At 38.5% G+C, this 16,896-nt stretch overlaps 1 protein-coding gene across 1 annotated transcript in view; it reads left to right on the top strand.

Moving 5' to 3' along the window:
• atp13a3 (ATPase 13A3) overlaps positions 1-16,896 on the top strand; it is a 48,234-nt gene that overhangs the window by 7,889 nt on the left and 23,449 nt on the right. Inside the window, exons 2-6 of the mRNA XM_041790519.1 lie at positions 5,200-5,280; positions 12,529-12,615; positions 12,712-12,885; positions 16,117-16,368; positions 16,698-16,768. Coding sequence (XP_041646453.1) covers positions 12,565-12,615; positions 12,712-12,885; positions 16,117-16,368; positions 16,698-16,768 — 548 coding nt within the window. The 5' untranslated portion in view covers positions 5,200-5,280; positions 12,529-12,564. The remainder of the gene's footprint in view (positions 1-5,199; positions 5,281-12,528; positions 12,616-12,711; positions 12,886-16,116; positions 16,369-16,697; positions 16,769-16,896) is intronic.

Raw genomic sequence — 16,896 nt, 5'->3', positions numbered from 1 at the left:
CACTTCTGTCACTGCAATACCCCGGTATTAACACTACTGTTACAGCTCTACCTAAAGCCTAAAAACCTTCTGACTAATGTCACTACTGTATGTCATGGGCATAAAAACAAGTAATGCATTATGTATGTTGAAAGGCTTACATTTCTATAGATACTGGGTTTCTCCACAAGCTATGCAAAGATGTCCTTCTGTCATTTGGGATGTTAAATTTGGTCTTTGACCTGCTGTGCTGACAGTTAGGGGCCAGGAAACCTCAGCCTTTTGCTAAATGTTAGTCCTGTCTGTGTACTAACACCAAAATGGTTTATTTATATGTGTTAACAGCAGCAGTATGATTGTACAGCAACTCACCATTAGGTCAGGTTGTTCCAGAGATGATTAAGTGTAAGCATAATGCAGTTGTCATTATATATTGTGGTTAATTTAAATCTTCAGTTTTGTATGCCCTTCTGACATTGTCCTTTCACGTTGTTTACCTTATTTTGCTCCTGAATTAACGTTAGATTAGTAAAACGTGCTATGATCTCTTTCACACTGGCCAGTTTTTCTACACTGTCAAGCACTTCTGCTGTTAATCCAAAATCATGTGGTCTGACTTAAAACTCAGCAACACTTTTGATCTGAAGGATTATTGTTTTTTTCCCCGGCACTTTCCCTCCTTTTTCCTTTCTTTATGTTTATATTCACAGATTTGAAGCTAACATACATATTCAGTCCTGTAGTGCTGATATCTTTTTGTCCTCCCTCCTCCCTGATGTCACTCATATTAACTCCCCTCTCCCTCTGAGATGATCTTAGTCGCCCATAACATTCAACAGATCTTCAGACTAGGTTTTGACTCTCAGTGTTCCTGGTTTATTTTGAGACTGATGCTATGGATGTGTGAGAGTTTTCTGCCTTTAAAGGTGAGTTTGAAAGGATGATTTATTTTAATCATTTTAAGCTGAGTTTGAATAGTTTAAAGAAGGATATATTTTATAGTTATTAATCAGTAGTCAAGTTAATTTATTTGCCTTATACTTTTTAATTGAGTTGCATTTGTGCCTGTTGCCTTAGTATACCTGCTTTGTATGCTTGCATTGTTATTGGAAATGTTATTTTTGTGTTCTTCTTTGTAAAGATGGAACTGCCAAAGTTATCTTATTTGCAGTGTGACTTTCCAGACATCAGAGGAAGGGGCAGGTGGACAAAGATTTTGTGTAGGGCCAGTATCAGAGTGATAAATAGACTGATTGGTCCATGATGGGGAACAAAGCTTGACCATAATGCCCCCTGAGTTCGAGGGGAAGTGATAAAGAAAGCACATTGAGTGCAGAGTATGATGGCAACAAAACACTTTTTCCTCCAAATGCTTCCATGAATTATAGACCTCTGTCATTAGGTCATGGCTCATTGTTCATGTTTTTCCTTTTTGACTGTGTGTTAAAGAACGAGACTGAAAGGGAAAGGGGACTATGTCTAGTCAAAGGAATCCTGGATTTTTGCTTACTCTTTTTTGTTTGCTAAGTGAGAAGCTGCAAAAAACTTTCCCTACATAAAAAGTAATGCTATTGTACATGTGATATCTATTACTACTCCTGATGTGATCAGATATGGGACATGATATAATAGAGCTGAACAAAAGTTGCTAATGAATGAATGTGCTGATCAAGAAAAGATGAAGTAGTCATGACATTATTAATCTTCAATGTCTTTTTTTTATTGTTATTTCGAGTAACATTGAACATTTTTGACCCCTTTGTTTCTCAAATGCAGACTTTCAGTGCTCACTCATCTTTTTCTGTTGTTACGGTAGACTTGTGGAAACCTTAGCAATAAAGTAGGGTTTTGACATACATAATTGTCTTGCCCCCATTTGTCAGTATTAAAGGTCTATTTGCTATTTTTAAAGAGCATGTTGCTGAGAGCTCACTGCAAGATATGGGATCTCAATAAATCAAGTAATTTCTCACTAAAAACACAGACAATATCACAGGCTATTGCTGTCTCTTTTTTCCTATAGCTGTCTATTCAGGCATTCATAGAGAAGAGAATGTAAATATCATGCAGGGCCAATTTACATGTACATGTATTATTCAAAATTCTGTAGATGTAGACCTCTAGATTGATCAAATAGTGATATCAAAAACAAGTACTCAAGCTCACTTGTTCTCCAGGCACATTCAAAAGACACCATTATCATATTTTGAATAAATTACTTTCAATAAAAATACCTCAGTACGAGTGTTTTGTAGATCATATGCTTTTGGACTCAGATCTGTATTTTTACACAGCAGTGTTTTTTTTCTGATATCAACATTTTGGTAGAATCTAATGTTTAATCTTGTAGTTTTAAAAAACATCAACAGCTCCCTTTTGTATTTTTCTTGAAGCCAGCTTTGCTTATTAATACAATAGCAGACTAATCAAATGACAGACAACAATGTGGCTTTAGGCTGGGCTGAAAGAAACTATAAATATCACTGAGGTCATGCTGACTCCTAGAGGCCCCATACAGGGCCCTCTGTTCTCCTTTAACACATGTTTCTTTTGTTATGATTTCAAAACATTAGACATGACTTTGCTGTTGTTGTTTGTGCCACCTATTTTTACATTTGTGGTTAAGATTGTGAGATTTATTATTATGTCATATCCAGGAACTCCAAGCATCACGTGTGAGTTGCCTGACAGCTCTTTTTTTCAGCATTAGATTATTATTATTTGCTCACAGCATTGCTTATTTTGACCTCTATAGTAGTCAGGATCTTTAGTCACTGTGGGAAAAAAAATGAGTTGAATTGAAGCGTGAAATGATCAGGGTCAGTACAGGACAGGATTAACTACACAGTACCTGGTGGGAACAGTCAGATCAGAACTTAATATGATGGGAAAACATTTTGTTCCCCCTCTCCCGTGTGGTCTAGTCTATAATATCTTAAAAAAAAAAAAAAAAAAAAAACCTGGACTAGTGTTACCCACAATGCTGATATATAGCTTTAGTGCTTGACTGAGTAACTTCAAACAGGTCACAGTATATTTTTATGCTTTATACATCAGGGTTTCCCATACATTCATTTATTTGTGGCGGACCGCCACAAATAAATTTGGCCCACTACAAATAAATTCTGGCGCTACCTGTTCGCCCTTGCTCTGTGAATGTAGCGTGTTGTTAAAATGACTATATCGCAAATATCACAGTATAAATTATGTGGGAGTTTTGAGCCGCCAGGGTGCATTTCTCACTGGAGTTTCGCTTCTCCCATGGTCCCTAAATGCATCTCTCCCAGCAGAGAGCTGTCTTTTTCTCCTCTGCCCATCCAGAAAACTCCTGCACATGCGGCGGGGTTTTTTTTTTAATATCAGATTCAGATTCAGATTCAGACCACTTTATTAATCCTGAAGGGCAATTCAGTTTACAGTTTACCCTACCTTATATCTAAACAATTAGGGGACAAAAACAAACAAATCCAAAACATTTACCACAGTATATAAATCAGCAATAAATACGGTAAGTACAATAAATACAAAGTCAAGGATGCATTAAGAAGTAAGACATACCAAGCAGTTTCAGCTCACCTCTCAGCATTTAGCAGCCTGATAGCTGAAGGGATAAATGAGTTCGAATATCTGTTCATTTTCCTTGGGGGAGCATGATAGCACCACCCAGAGGGAGCTTAGGTCCTTCAGCTGGACACCAAAAACCTTGGAGCAGACAAAATACGCCGCAAGATGACTCTGAGATAACAGTGGCAGCAACACAACACGCTGCTAAAGACATGAGCCCAGTGTTGTTGAAATGCCAGGATTTAAAAATCCCATAAAGACATTTAACCCAGAATACAAGATTTGCCTGGGTGCGAACATTTTGCTGAAAACTCCCTGCCAGAGTCGTACATGTCAGAGAGAAGATGGCCCAGCAGCAGACAAATGTGATCCACTTCTCCACAAAAACGGAGACTTATCTCAGCCTTCAGTTCAAAACACTGACAACAAGTAGTTAAAATGTTCTCGCCTCCAGACAAGCTTTTTCCCCCACGATCACACAGGAGAGTTTATTGAAAAAGGTCTAAAGACGCTCTCGTGTCATGAACTCCTCAGAAACTGGTCCAGCGTTCATCAGCACAGATAATGGACTAATGTAATCACAGCTGTGCCAGAATGGAGGACTAGATTGCAGGATTTTTTCCTCTGGCTGCATGCAGGATTGGTGAGTTTTGTGTAGGTTTGCTTCACCCTTAATGAGGGAAATAATCATTTTTATAGTCACCAATAGTAAGCATAACACAGAAAACATTTCAGGACTTTCCATACATACTCTGTGTCTTGTTAAAAATTATATTGACATGTCTTTGTACATCATGATATTTCCCAGCCCCAATGCAGACCCACGCAGATCTATGGGTCTCATGAGATCAGGGACCGTCAGTCTTTTCAAGTGTTTGATTATGAGCTCATTTAAAGAGGTTTCTTGCCCTCCAAATCAAGCATACCAGAGCTGTTTTCAAACATTGACATATTGTCCCTAAATTTTCAGATTGAGCTGCATGACTAAAAGCAAACAGCTGAATTTTTCCCCCAGACTTTACTCAAACTTTTCCTACCAACCTCTTTGTAAAGTTTGCCATGGAGTCGAGGTGAGCTGATATGTTAAAGTAGCAGGAAATATTCAAGAATGAGCAGACAGGGGATGACAGTGTTTATATAACAAGACTGGTGAGCAACCAGTGCGGTCTTGTTCATTAGATGAAGCAGCTTTATCTCTGCCCACCAGTATGCTTTTCTCCACTGTTTCATTGATACTGTGAAAATGTTAAATTGCACGTCAGTTTGATATAAAGGCAAGAACAGAGTCTGACTCTGACACTTGATCTTTTATACACCTCATCTTATCTTGAAATCACCACCACACATGAGCGGTCCAAGTTAGAGACTGAAAAATGTCTCTGTCTGACAGCTGCCCTAATCATAATGAGTATATGCTCTCTAAAAATAAACATGAGTTAAGTCCTTGGCTTTTGCTTTACCAGAAAAGTTTGACATTTCCTTATGCAGCTGCAACTAAATTTACATCAATCATTATCATTGTCTTGTGGGATTGTCACTCTGATGTTCAAGATTCCTCTTCCAGTTTCTCACAGTCAATTCACAGGGGGGGACTTTAAGTTAATGAAAGCTTTGTTTGTAATATGCATTGTTTTGTGTCTGTTTTTTTTCCCGCAGGGTTCCAGGTTGGTGTGGTGAGAGAGCAAGCTATTTGCAGGGAGGAGGACCGCCTGGGGCATCTTGTCCTTGGCTCGCAAGGTAGCAGCAACACCAACTAAATTGAAATTATATGTGTTTTAAATGTGCTGGTTTGTAGTGACGAGAAAGGCTAGGAGAGGTCTTAACTAGCTTGCACTTGTTTGAAAGAGCTATTTTGGCAGCTAGTAACTAAGCTGAAGCTATTTCTGTTTTATTCGCAAAGAACTGAGCAACATATTAGTGCTTGTGAGCTTTTCAGTAAACTTTCCTCAGCAGTATTCAGAGTCCAAAAAAACACCTGGTAATTTAAAATTGCCATCCTCCCTCTTCTGCATAAGCTTACTGAAATAAAGTGTAACTCAACTTGTCTCCAGCACAGGTTAACATGTAACATATTGACACTCTAGCCCTGAGCAGGGCGAGCCAGAGCCTTTCTGCCTTTGAGTGTGAAACCTCCCAGCCTGTAATTAAGGAGCCTGTCTTCTGAGGTTCCCACTCCACGTAGTAAATCCAGCATTAGGCTGTGAGAATGGTCTTCAATGAAACACTTTATTGGTCAGTTAAATGTAGGAAAGAAAAGGAAACAAAATCTATTTGTGGTGCTTTAGCCTTGTCTGCTGTATGAGCAACTGTCAGGAGGCGCTACCAGTTTAGCCTTTGACCTGTTAAGTCAGGCCAGTTTGTTACTGGAGGTGAGTCTCTTCAGCATTTGCGTTAAGCAAAGTAAAACGATGTTTCCCACACAGTGAAGCTCATGTTGTCAGTGGTGTGTAAGAACACAGTAGCCCACCTAAGGTGTCCAGAAACTTCAGGTTCAACTGAAATGGCTGTATTTTATCTCTGCTGCCTTCATTGAATAATGCACTAGACCTATAAAGCATGTCAACTTTGTATAACAGCCTTTTTCACTCTTTATTTGCTTGTTATTAGCTAAAAGTAAGGCGGGCTAAAGCCAGTTAAATCAGCACTGAGAAATAAGAAGTCTCTTTTTTTATCTGGGGGTCTAAAGAATGTTTCAGATAACTGGCATTGGAATCCAAACAATTTTCTGAAGTCCAAAAATATACATAATTGTAATTAAAATATACATAATTATGTGACAAACAGTCTATTAATGTCTCAAACCAACAACTGTCAGAAGAGTGGAAATGCTTGTTGACTAAGAGAGGATTTTATTACAAGATATAAAAATGATTGCTCATGGTCACAGTTCTAGTAAATAAGTGAATTCTTTTGATAGCACTCTGGTGTCAGCATTTCCAGTCATATCAGAGATTTAGGAGGGAATGTTCTTGTAAACTGCACCCAGCGCCTGCCTAGCGCCGGCCAGGGGGCTGCTATTGTAAAATTCTAGGAAGGGCTTGGTCCTAAGCAAAATATCCCGCGGTATGCCAGAGAAAAAAATCCTGTGGGGTGCAGCGACAGATAAAATCAGAGCATGGGGGGGGGTAGTGATAAAAAGTCAGTAGGCATTGTTGGGTCACAGAGACAGAGGCTGGGTGGCTGTATGAGCATCATGTCTTGACACAATATGCAAGTGGCCCCTAGAGTTGGGTGGCCCTCTCTTCATGTGTGTTTTTGAATTTTTCTTTGTGTGTGTGTTCTCCTTTTTTTGAATGGCCTTTTTATTTGTCGCCAGTAGCATACTTCAAAGAGCATGTCTGTATCGCCATCTAACTTTTCCATTGTTTTCCACTTCAGTGTGCAGTTCTTAAACAGTGCTGTGAGGGAAACTGCCACCTACTGCCCTGATTTTTTCTTGTCAGGTTCTTTGCCAAAAGTTTAAGCAGTCATCCTTAACCAAACACATTTGCTTGTAAATACTGTAGGGCGGTCAGTTTTTAAAAGACAAACAACAACTTTGAATGAATTTAGAACTATCAACGTGATGTTTGAATATATTTAAACCCTTCATTCATTCATCCTCATACATTTGTCTTTCAGTAAGATATGCTCAACATACAAAAAATAACAGTTCTGTAAACATCTCAATGAAAAACATTTTCCCACGTTTAATGACACATTTAAGACATGTGAGTGATTTTCAAAAGCTTTTGATTTAAACAGCAGTAATATGCTATTTAAGCATTTACCAACACCATGATGGCATCTTGGCTGATCCTGGTCATTTTAATAGAGATTATTTGCTAGAAAGACAACCTGTCAGCTTGATCAGGATCGGATGCAGCCCTCTCTGTTTTTCTTTACATTAGTCACAAACGAGAACACCCTCTTAGAGCACACTGAGGTTCCCTGTATGCACAAATGTTTACGAGCCAGCTTGGAGAGCCACAGGCTTCTAATGCACAGCTTCAGCACCAGAGTAGCCGTTTGCTGTCTCCTTCATGTACGTTAACATCTCCTGAAGTGCACCCTAGCGTATTCACTCTTTCGTATGAATGTTTGAATTTTAAATAAAATGAGACAGCCCTAAAATGCTGTAACACTCTGGCAGAGACGGGAGCAGAGCGAGCGAAGTCATCTGTTGGGGGTTGGATATAATAAGCAGAAAAGGTCAAATGCTAGTGCCAAATGTCACAAGATAGGTTGATTGATAGATTGATGGCAGTGCTACATTGAGATTGTAAATTTGTTTTTTAATACTGATATGTAAAGGTCTTTACACACTGGGTCCGTTATTTTAGGATGCGTTTTTTTCTGATGAGAAATCCGAAAAAAACGTCACGCACTTGAACCTTGCACACTGGATCTGATGTGTTTTTATTTGCCTTCACTGTGAAAATTCGGAGAATGTGGCAAATAGTTTCGTACTGGGCACCGTTTTGAATCATCACTCACCCATTTAAATGACTTGGACTGATGCGAAATTTTGCATAAAATCGAGCCTGTTCTGAATAAAAATATGACGGACGAAAATTTCAGCGTCAGTCTGCAAACGTCATTAGAACAACATGAGCTCGATTTTCTTTTTTGACGTGCGAAGAATTCAGACGAAATAATCAGACCCAGTGTGCAAAGGCCTTTACTCTGCTAACATTCTTTGATTACATGAACTCTAGAGTTACTATCTGGACACTTTTGATTCAATAAATGCATACAACTTGCTTTCTTAAAGTATTGCTTTACTGCATGTGTGTTTGACTTATAGTCCAGTTAGGACCAAAGATTTTGTAAGAGAAGAGTTGAAACTTGTAACTGCTTGTAACCACTCTGCAACATTCTAAAAGCCTGTCAGTTCACACCACTGCAGCTAGAGGAAACAAGTTATTTCAACATCATAGCAACAACTCTCAAAGGCACTCAATTGAAAATGATTTATTTCTGAAGTAGCTGCACAATGAATATCCCTCTACAGTACAGGGCTTAATGTATAGGACAGTACTGCACATAAACTGCTTTTTCCCTTGTATCTTTATCATCTTGATATTCCTTAACATCAGGTTGAGCGACTCCTCATCATCACTAATTCAGTTTACAACACTATTGTAGTGTGGCAGTAAAATTTCACAACACAGATGAACCAAAAATGTTTTGTTTTCTCAGTCTTGTTATAGCTAAGACATCTGTTGAGAATATTTTTCCAAGGACTAGTTTAGCTACTGCAGCCTTGAATTTCACATGCATTAGCTCATGTGGCATTTGCTGCGGTCAGCTGATGGAGGAGGCAGAAGTGATTAACATGCTATGTGAAAAGATTTTTTTTTTATGTATCAATTTTCAAAATTAACGGCATGATTTTCTGTAAGGGAATATTCTTCTTTGAACACATATTTTTTTGCCATTCATAGCCTATCAAAATGAGATTCCCATTTCCCATTTATGTGCTTGCAATGTGCTTAAACCAGCTGTTAGTAAATTGATGATCTAAATTACAGGCAACAGTATCAGACAGTGTGATTCAGGCTGCCCTGGCTCTGTTCAGACAGTGTTGACTTTCCTCAGCATAGTTTTAAAACTATCCTCTCATATACAGTCTTTATACTTGCAACTTTTTATTGCAGTAATAAAGGATTTCATAGTTGTGGTTTACTACTTTACTCACACAGAAACTACAACAGAACTCAACTTAAACTTACAGTAAGTGGGTGGCATGTACTTTTGTCAAAGTCTGGATAGATTGTCACAATTTTCCACTGAAGCCCAAACAAAATCCCAATCCCAGTGCAACAGTTTTACAAACACTGAATCCATCCACACACGTGTACCGCCACTGTTTCTCTGCCAATGCAGAGGCTGAGCACCAAAATGGCCAAGCTGCTTGCTGAAGCTTGGTTGGGCTTTTAGCCACAGGGACAGATTGTCTGCAGCCTAACTGGTTACTCCAGGTGCTTGTTCATCATCTGACCCTCATGCCCCTCTGTGCCAATGTCAATGCGGAGCACACACACACACACACACACACACTCACAAAGTGACAGCGTGCCTTCACTGGCAGCTGAGTGTTCCTCAGGGAACAACTGAGAGCAAGAGATTCGCTCTAGCTTGATATTGGATAACACACATCTGATGACTCAGTTGGGTCTGTGTGCATGTGAGTGTGTTGACACTATTAAGAGATGATCTCAGGTGCTCTGAGGTTGAGCAGCTGTCTGGGAAGAGCTGTGCATTCTTGTAGTTGGGACTTGTCACATGTGCTCCAGTGAACTATTAACCTCTGTGAGCGTTGCTGCACTTTGTATCCTCAGATGGTAATACTTTGTCTTATCTCATTATAGCTGTACAGCAAGGTGAAGCATTTACCCTGGGCTGAATATAGAGCGAAGTAAAACATTTCATACCCTGCTGAACCTTTTCTTATTCAAGTTCTTTTGTCCTATGAGTGATTGAACATTTCCTCAGTGCACGTGCTCGTCTTTAAAGTCTTTTCTGGTAGTAATATTTAATCAACACAAACACAAAAGTTTGCTATCTAGTACGTAAGGCCCATAAAGGGGTATGTTTGAAAGGAACATAGCTTTGTCAAAGAGCGACTCTGCTGCCACAACCCATAAAAACCACAACCTGAATAGAGGAATCATCTGTCTGATATGCTGCTGTGTTACAACTCTCTTTTGTAAGCCACCTGAGAAACAATCACATAAATGTCATAACAGACAGACAGTTTAGAGCTAAAAAATCTGTTTCATTTTCTCATTCTGTATTTAACACTTCAAAATTCCTTATATCTCAATTTCTGAGTTACGTGAAGTTATGTTTACATTTGTTGAGTTTCTACTGAAAACACTTCATTTCCTGGTGTTGCTTTTTAAAATGAAAGTCTTCTGTAACGATTTGCATAGGAGCCTTTGATTGTGACGGACATGGCAGGATTCAAAAGCTTTAGTATTACAGGACTAACTGATAGGAGGGATTGAACTGTGGCTGCTTGGAGATAAACAGTCACAGCCTGCTTCTTTTAATCATCCAGGACTAAAGACAAGCAAAATATATATTAAAAAATACCTTCAGCAGGTAAAATGTTTGTTCCCGCTGCATTTGGTGAACTATGGCCAGAGCGCAGCTGCCTGGCTCTGCGCCAGAACAGAGACAGAAGTTGGGGATTAAATTTACTGTTTTCTGGCAAAAATCTCTATTGTGTTACATTTAATGACCGTAGGCCACCATGGCTGATACAGTTGGTAAATTTACCTCAGTGAACAAAAACACAGCATTTAGCTGGCTGTTAACTTTCAGTGAAGTCAGTGACATCAGCTACACTATTGAGCTGAACTGTTATGTGATTTTATATTACTGTAGCATTAAGGGTATGGGGTTATTCCTCATAGAGACCGGTGACGTTGTGGGCTGCTATATTTGCCCTACCCATCATAAAACCAAGCCAGGAGAGAGGTGAAAACCTTTCTAACAGTCTAAATCCAAAATTCAGTGTTTTGAAGGAAATGTAAATGGAATTTAACTTGCAAAAGCTAAAGTTTAATGCTGGATAAAGAAAAAATAAATAAAACTGCCGGTGAATTTAAGGGATGAAGTGGGATATAAGCTTGTAACGACATGGCATTATAGTAAACTAAATACATTGATTTAGCACTAACCAGTTTTAATGTATTTTCTGTTCTCTAATAAATAAGATACAGTGATGTATTATGATTGTCTTGAAAGAATGGCATTTTATGATAATATTGTTATTGGTAGTCATATAAACCATATTTTATCATGAGTTCGTATGACATGTAAAGAAAGTACTTTTAATGCAGTAAGCAAAACTCAAAACATCAAGTTGTAAAATAACAGTCACTAGAGTAGTCACATATATTGATAAGGGCGCTGTAAAGCTTCCACTAAGATAGTTGTTATCTTCTCTGTTGCTGCAACCTGACTCTAAGGCCATGACAACGTAAAGAACAAACTGATAAGTTAGTTACCTGCAAAGTTCCTGAAATACATACGTTAAAAAATGTTTAAAGGCATGTTATAGTAAGTGGTGTATATCAGGATGGTAGTGTGTGAATGGTGGAGGGGAATGAGGTATGGGATGCTTTAAAGTTCATAAAATCAACAAAGGAAACTGAGAAAGATGCTAACACAAAACCTCATTGCGTGCAGGATGAGAGAGAGGGATTACAGGAGAGTTTTATTGGCTTAACAGCTGGGCCCAGTTGTAACCAGAAGGCACTGATGACCTCCTGTCAACCAACAAGTGATGTTAATTATAAGATCTTAGTTTAGCAGAGTTCAGACTGTGAAGTTTGCCATTAAGCACAGTGTTACAAATCATTTGCTTCAGTCACATCACAGCTTTCCTTTTCTGCCTCTCATAAGTGTTCTTGCACTTTAAAGTTACTTTGGTTATTTTAAAGCTGTTTGTGTGCCAGATTGAATGGATTAAAGTTTTTTTTCTGTTTAAAATTTAAAATTGTATGTATTTTGAAATAAGCACATTTTAGTAACCAGAGGAAACCTGTGTGTCATGCTGATTAAAACAGGCATTCATGTGTACGGGAAAGGAGCCTGGGTGCCTAATCTAATTACTACGGTTACCAGTGCCACCATAGTCACCCTCTAGGCTCTACACCAACACTGTCAGTCACGCTGAATTTTGATACCAGATCATTAAATGATAATTGGCTGTAAATCAGTGGTTTGAGATTTTTCTGCTTATAAACGCCCAGTTTTGTGTAATTTTGCAACTACAGAAATGCAGAGCTAACTGCATCAAAGTAAAAGTTCATAATCAAAAATCACCTAGTTTTAACAGTTCCACAAAGTCCACTTTTACATCATTTTCCTAGAAAGTATTTCCAGACCCCAGCTTGGGTGTCCAACCCTCTGGTGTCAAGGCACTGCTGTGTTGATTTTTGGATTAAATGTTTGGCCACAGTGGTAATATTTTGTCTGTTGTGTTTGCAGTAACAAAGGCACGGGCTTGGCAAACTGTTCTGCAGCATGGAGAAGGAAGACCTGAAAGTCCTCAACAAAGGGGAAGAAGAGGAGATGGTAAGCTTACGTTTTATGTACATCAGTTTCAGTATTTCAGTATTTCATTTTTCAACTTATCTGAATGTACCAACTTTTTTGTCTCCCGCCCTTTAGGAGCTGCAGGGCTACCGTCTATGTCGTTGGCGGCTGGCGCTGGTGGGCCTCGGGGTGCTGTGTACGGGGGGCTTCCTCCTCCTGCTGCTCTACTGGATGCCAGAGTGGTGCGTCAAATCCACCTGCATCCGTACCACAGCCCGTGATGCTGAAGTGGTGTTGCTGCGCTCCACGGTATGTGACAAGTATAACATGAAATTAAAGGGGAATTACCTCCAATTCTTTTTGATGCAAATGTGTCAAATGCTCCATGGTTTCTGCTTTTGAAATGTGAGGGTTTGTTGATTTTTTATTAAAAAAATTTCAATGAAATAATTCGTATTTAACCATTTCTGAGACTTGGATGTAGAATTTTTTTTTTTTTTTTTAATTAAGGGTTTTTAGTGGATTCAAATAAATAGCAAATTAAAGCTGCAGTTGGTAAATTTTAGGTTAGAACATTTTTTTCTAAATTTTCTATTTGGATCAGATGTCTGTATAGCCATAAACAGCGTTTGGTAAGAGGAGTAAAATGAGACTACTGCAAGATTTGTGTTTCCATATGCCTCTGTATTCAGCAGTCAAAAATTCTCCACTGCTCCAGGACCATTCTGATCTACATCTGACTTCTCTACCCTGATTGGTTGAAGGGCAGGGCTTACTCCCTCACCCTGATTCGTAGAGTACGTTGTCCTGCTACGTGAACGCACAGGACAAGAAAACAACTTTGACAATGGCTGAAAATGGCTGGCTAGGAAACACTGGATCATCCTTTTCCATAATTCTTTGTGTCAACTTCAGTTAAAGTGATGCATCTGCTGACTGCTTATCAAAACAACGTTACTAGCACCAATCCAAACAATAATTCTCGCTGTCAAACTGATGATTCATGTAATAAACGGGAGGAAACAAGGATAAACAGATGAATTTTATAGACATGACAACTATATTGTCCCAAATAAAATTAGCCTATTTCTTTTCTTTTCACTTTTTTAACCGAACATTAAATCAATCAGTCAGTATTTTAAATTGCATTTGTTTTGCTATTTTGAAATGTTAAAGTTAGTGTCATAAAATTTTTGTAAATCAAAACGATTTCAAGTGATAAAGTTGGCATATTTCCAAATTGTGGTTATTATATTTCTCATCATGATTACGAAAGTAAGATGAGAAAAAATCTGTAACCATTGAAGTTTTTTTTTAATTTACGGTTTATAGAGCTTCTCACATAACGAGCTGAAAGAAAGACAGAACCAGAGTAGACTTATATAATTAACAGAAACGAGAGAATAAAAGAAAGAATGGATAGGTAGAAAATGAAACCAAACTATTTAAAACTGTTGCAAATAAATAGACTTGGGTATTATTCATCTAGTTGAACTGACTATTAAGAGAGTTCAGAAAAGGACACGTTTCTGCTGTTCTAGATGTTCACAGACATAGTGCCTTGTCCTGAAGAGACATTAGGCTACTTTAGCCGGTTGTTTGGTAGCATCAGAGTGCAATTAATCAGCATACGTTTTTTAATTGCATTTTTCACCCCTTTGATTAATTAATCAGAACTTATCAAACATTTTGGCAGCACTAGTTACACTAAATGACGTGTCACAAATCTGAAAACATTTACTAGGAATAATGATTTTTTTTTGTCCCTGACATTTTCAAGAATCTATCTTATAATATTTATATTTTCCTGGTTTGTTTTTGGCTCAGGAATAAAAGTAGTCTGGATTTAATTTTGCTCTGTAAAATTAGTTCAAGGCCTTGTGTACTAAAATTAGTGAAAAGTAAATGGAAAAATAAATGGAGGTTTCAAAATGTTGACAAAATGCCAACAATATGTGGTTTTCAAACTGTTTAACCAGAGGAGAGTTCAAAAGCTGTGAGGCACAGCTGTGTATTTATGGTATATGTGGAAGAGCCTCAAGCTCAATTGTTCCACAGCTGTGAATGAAAAAATTGATATGTTTTAACACACTGCTTCCAGCAGGAAATAAATTCTCATGATAAATATCTATATGTCATCAACGATTACTGTTAGGAAATAAAAGCTTTGCAAATTAAAGTGGCAGCAAGTAAAATGGGCAATCCAATGGAGATGCCTTCTGCATCTCCTTTTACTTCCTTGTATAAAACTACATCCTAAAAAGTTAAAAAAGCAGCAATGTTGCTGCACAGCCTTTGTGCTTTTAGTGCCACTGAGGTTAGGAGAGAGGGGGAATGAGAGAAAGAGTGACAAAACTGCAGAAGGAACCCAGTGATACATGACAGTCAATGTTACTGGTTATTCATTGCAGGCTAACCCTGATTGGTTGTTTGAGTCAGACAAGATTTTTTTTTTACTAAATTCAAAGAGGCTGGCAATCACAAACACAACTTTAAAATGAAAAATACAATTCTGTTACAATAGTTTGTCTCCTTTAGCTTTATTATTTATTATTTTTTCAAAGTATATGGAATAAGAGAAAAGACAGCTTCAGAATCTCTTGTTTGATTAATATGTCTAATTTTATTGTTAGCTCTTTGCATTGCAGTGTAATGAATTTAAACTATCAAAAACTTTAAGGCAGTGTTTGCTGCTGCCACCTCTGTTTGCCCTGATGTGAGAGGCAAGACTATTGTTTGTGCAGAGGCAGATGTATAGTACAAACAATAGAATCATGAAAAAAAACTCAGAAATATTGCCAAACAGTGCTACAAGTGATAAGTAGAAACTGTAGGTACCCTGGTGTTTATGTCCAGTGAGAAATGGTGATTGCTGAGCCATATGGTTAGTTGAGTGGTGCTGTTGTTTTGAAACTTCTGTAGTATAGCGGAAAAACCATTGAACGCCACTGATTTCCTTCAGCAACTTGCACCAGAAAGGATGGGCACATAGCAAATAAGATAATTTGCTATGTGTCCAACAGTGTGTCCACAGGATTTGTTATTGCTTTTTTGTTTGTCTGTCCCTGTGTGTATTCATTCTTTTCCCTCTCTGTGTGTTTCTTGTGTGTGAGTTTGAATTCATCCATGACCATCAGAGTATAAATCATTGTCTGATTATGGGTTTTGATTGGCTAAGAAATGCCCTCGAGAGGGTTAAAGACTCAGAAAAATACCATTCAAATGTTAAAAAAAGTTTCTATTACCCATGCTTTAAAAGAGGCTTGTTCAGAGGCAGGAATTTGATTTATGGTTCAGGTTTGAGTTTGGATTAGTTGGAGTCTAAAAATAACTCCTGCCTTACACAAAAGGCAGCTCTGTGTTTTAAGGTAGATGTGTCATATACTGTAGGTTCCTGGCTACCTGATGTGTTTTTAACTAGCTGCCATTATAGACTTGTATTTGAGACAGGAGAATGAATATTAAGGTAGTTTACTCTAGAGGTAGTTAATAAATGAAGATCTGTCTTCTGGTGCTAACCCTCTGTGTGTCTCTGTTCAGGATGAGTTCCGGCGCTGGTTCCTGGCCAGGGTTCGAGTGATGCTGGCCCCAGGGAGCAACCCCTTCCACAGCCTGGACACCCAGACCACCTCCCCTTCCTCCCCCTCCACCCCTTCCTCCCCTTCCACTCCCTCCCATCCCTTCTCCTCTCCTGTCTCCCCTCCTCTGGCCAACGGACATACCCCCCATCCCTCCGATGGCAGCCCCGCTCAGGAGCTCATCCATAGATTTGCAGACTACCAGCCCATACAGGTAGCACCTAAAAAACATAATGTGACTGTGAGACTCAGAACCACTGATATTCTTGTCAGATTTCAGTGTTCAAACCATGCACACTTACACACTACTTTTAAGTTATGGTGATAAATTCTTTGTAAATATGGCAAAGCTTCTTCCAGGAACTTGTATTTCTATATTGCAGACAGAGAGAGATGCACCCTTTTCCTTATTGTCCCTGTGGGCACCCTCAACATGCTCATCGTTCAGACTGATTTTTCAACTGTGTAGAAATCATTACCAAGTGTTTTATAAGTGTCTAAATGTATAAGACAACTGTGCTTCTTCCTTTCTTTTTCCCTCAGATTCGCTATTTTACCTTCCATAGCACAAAGTATTATTGGAACGACGAAGTGCAGAACTTTGAAGTTTTAAAGTAAGCATTCTTTATTCATACACAGACATTTATGGACTGTTTTAATTCAGTTTCACAGCAGTATGTGTTTAGCTATGCACCACAGTGTATAAAGTACCCTCTAAAAGTATTGGAACGCTGGGCCCAAT

This window comes from Cheilinus undulatus, linkage group 7, assembly GCF_018320785.1.
Source record: "Cheilinus undulatus linkage group 7, ASM1832078v1, whole genome shotgun sequence".
NCBI lineage: Eukaryota > Metazoa > Chordata > Actinopteri > Labriformes > Labridae > Cheilinus > Cheilinus undulatus.
The sequence above is the reverse complement of the archived record's forward strand: the minus strand, read 5'-3'. Positions and strand labels throughout refer to the sequence as shown.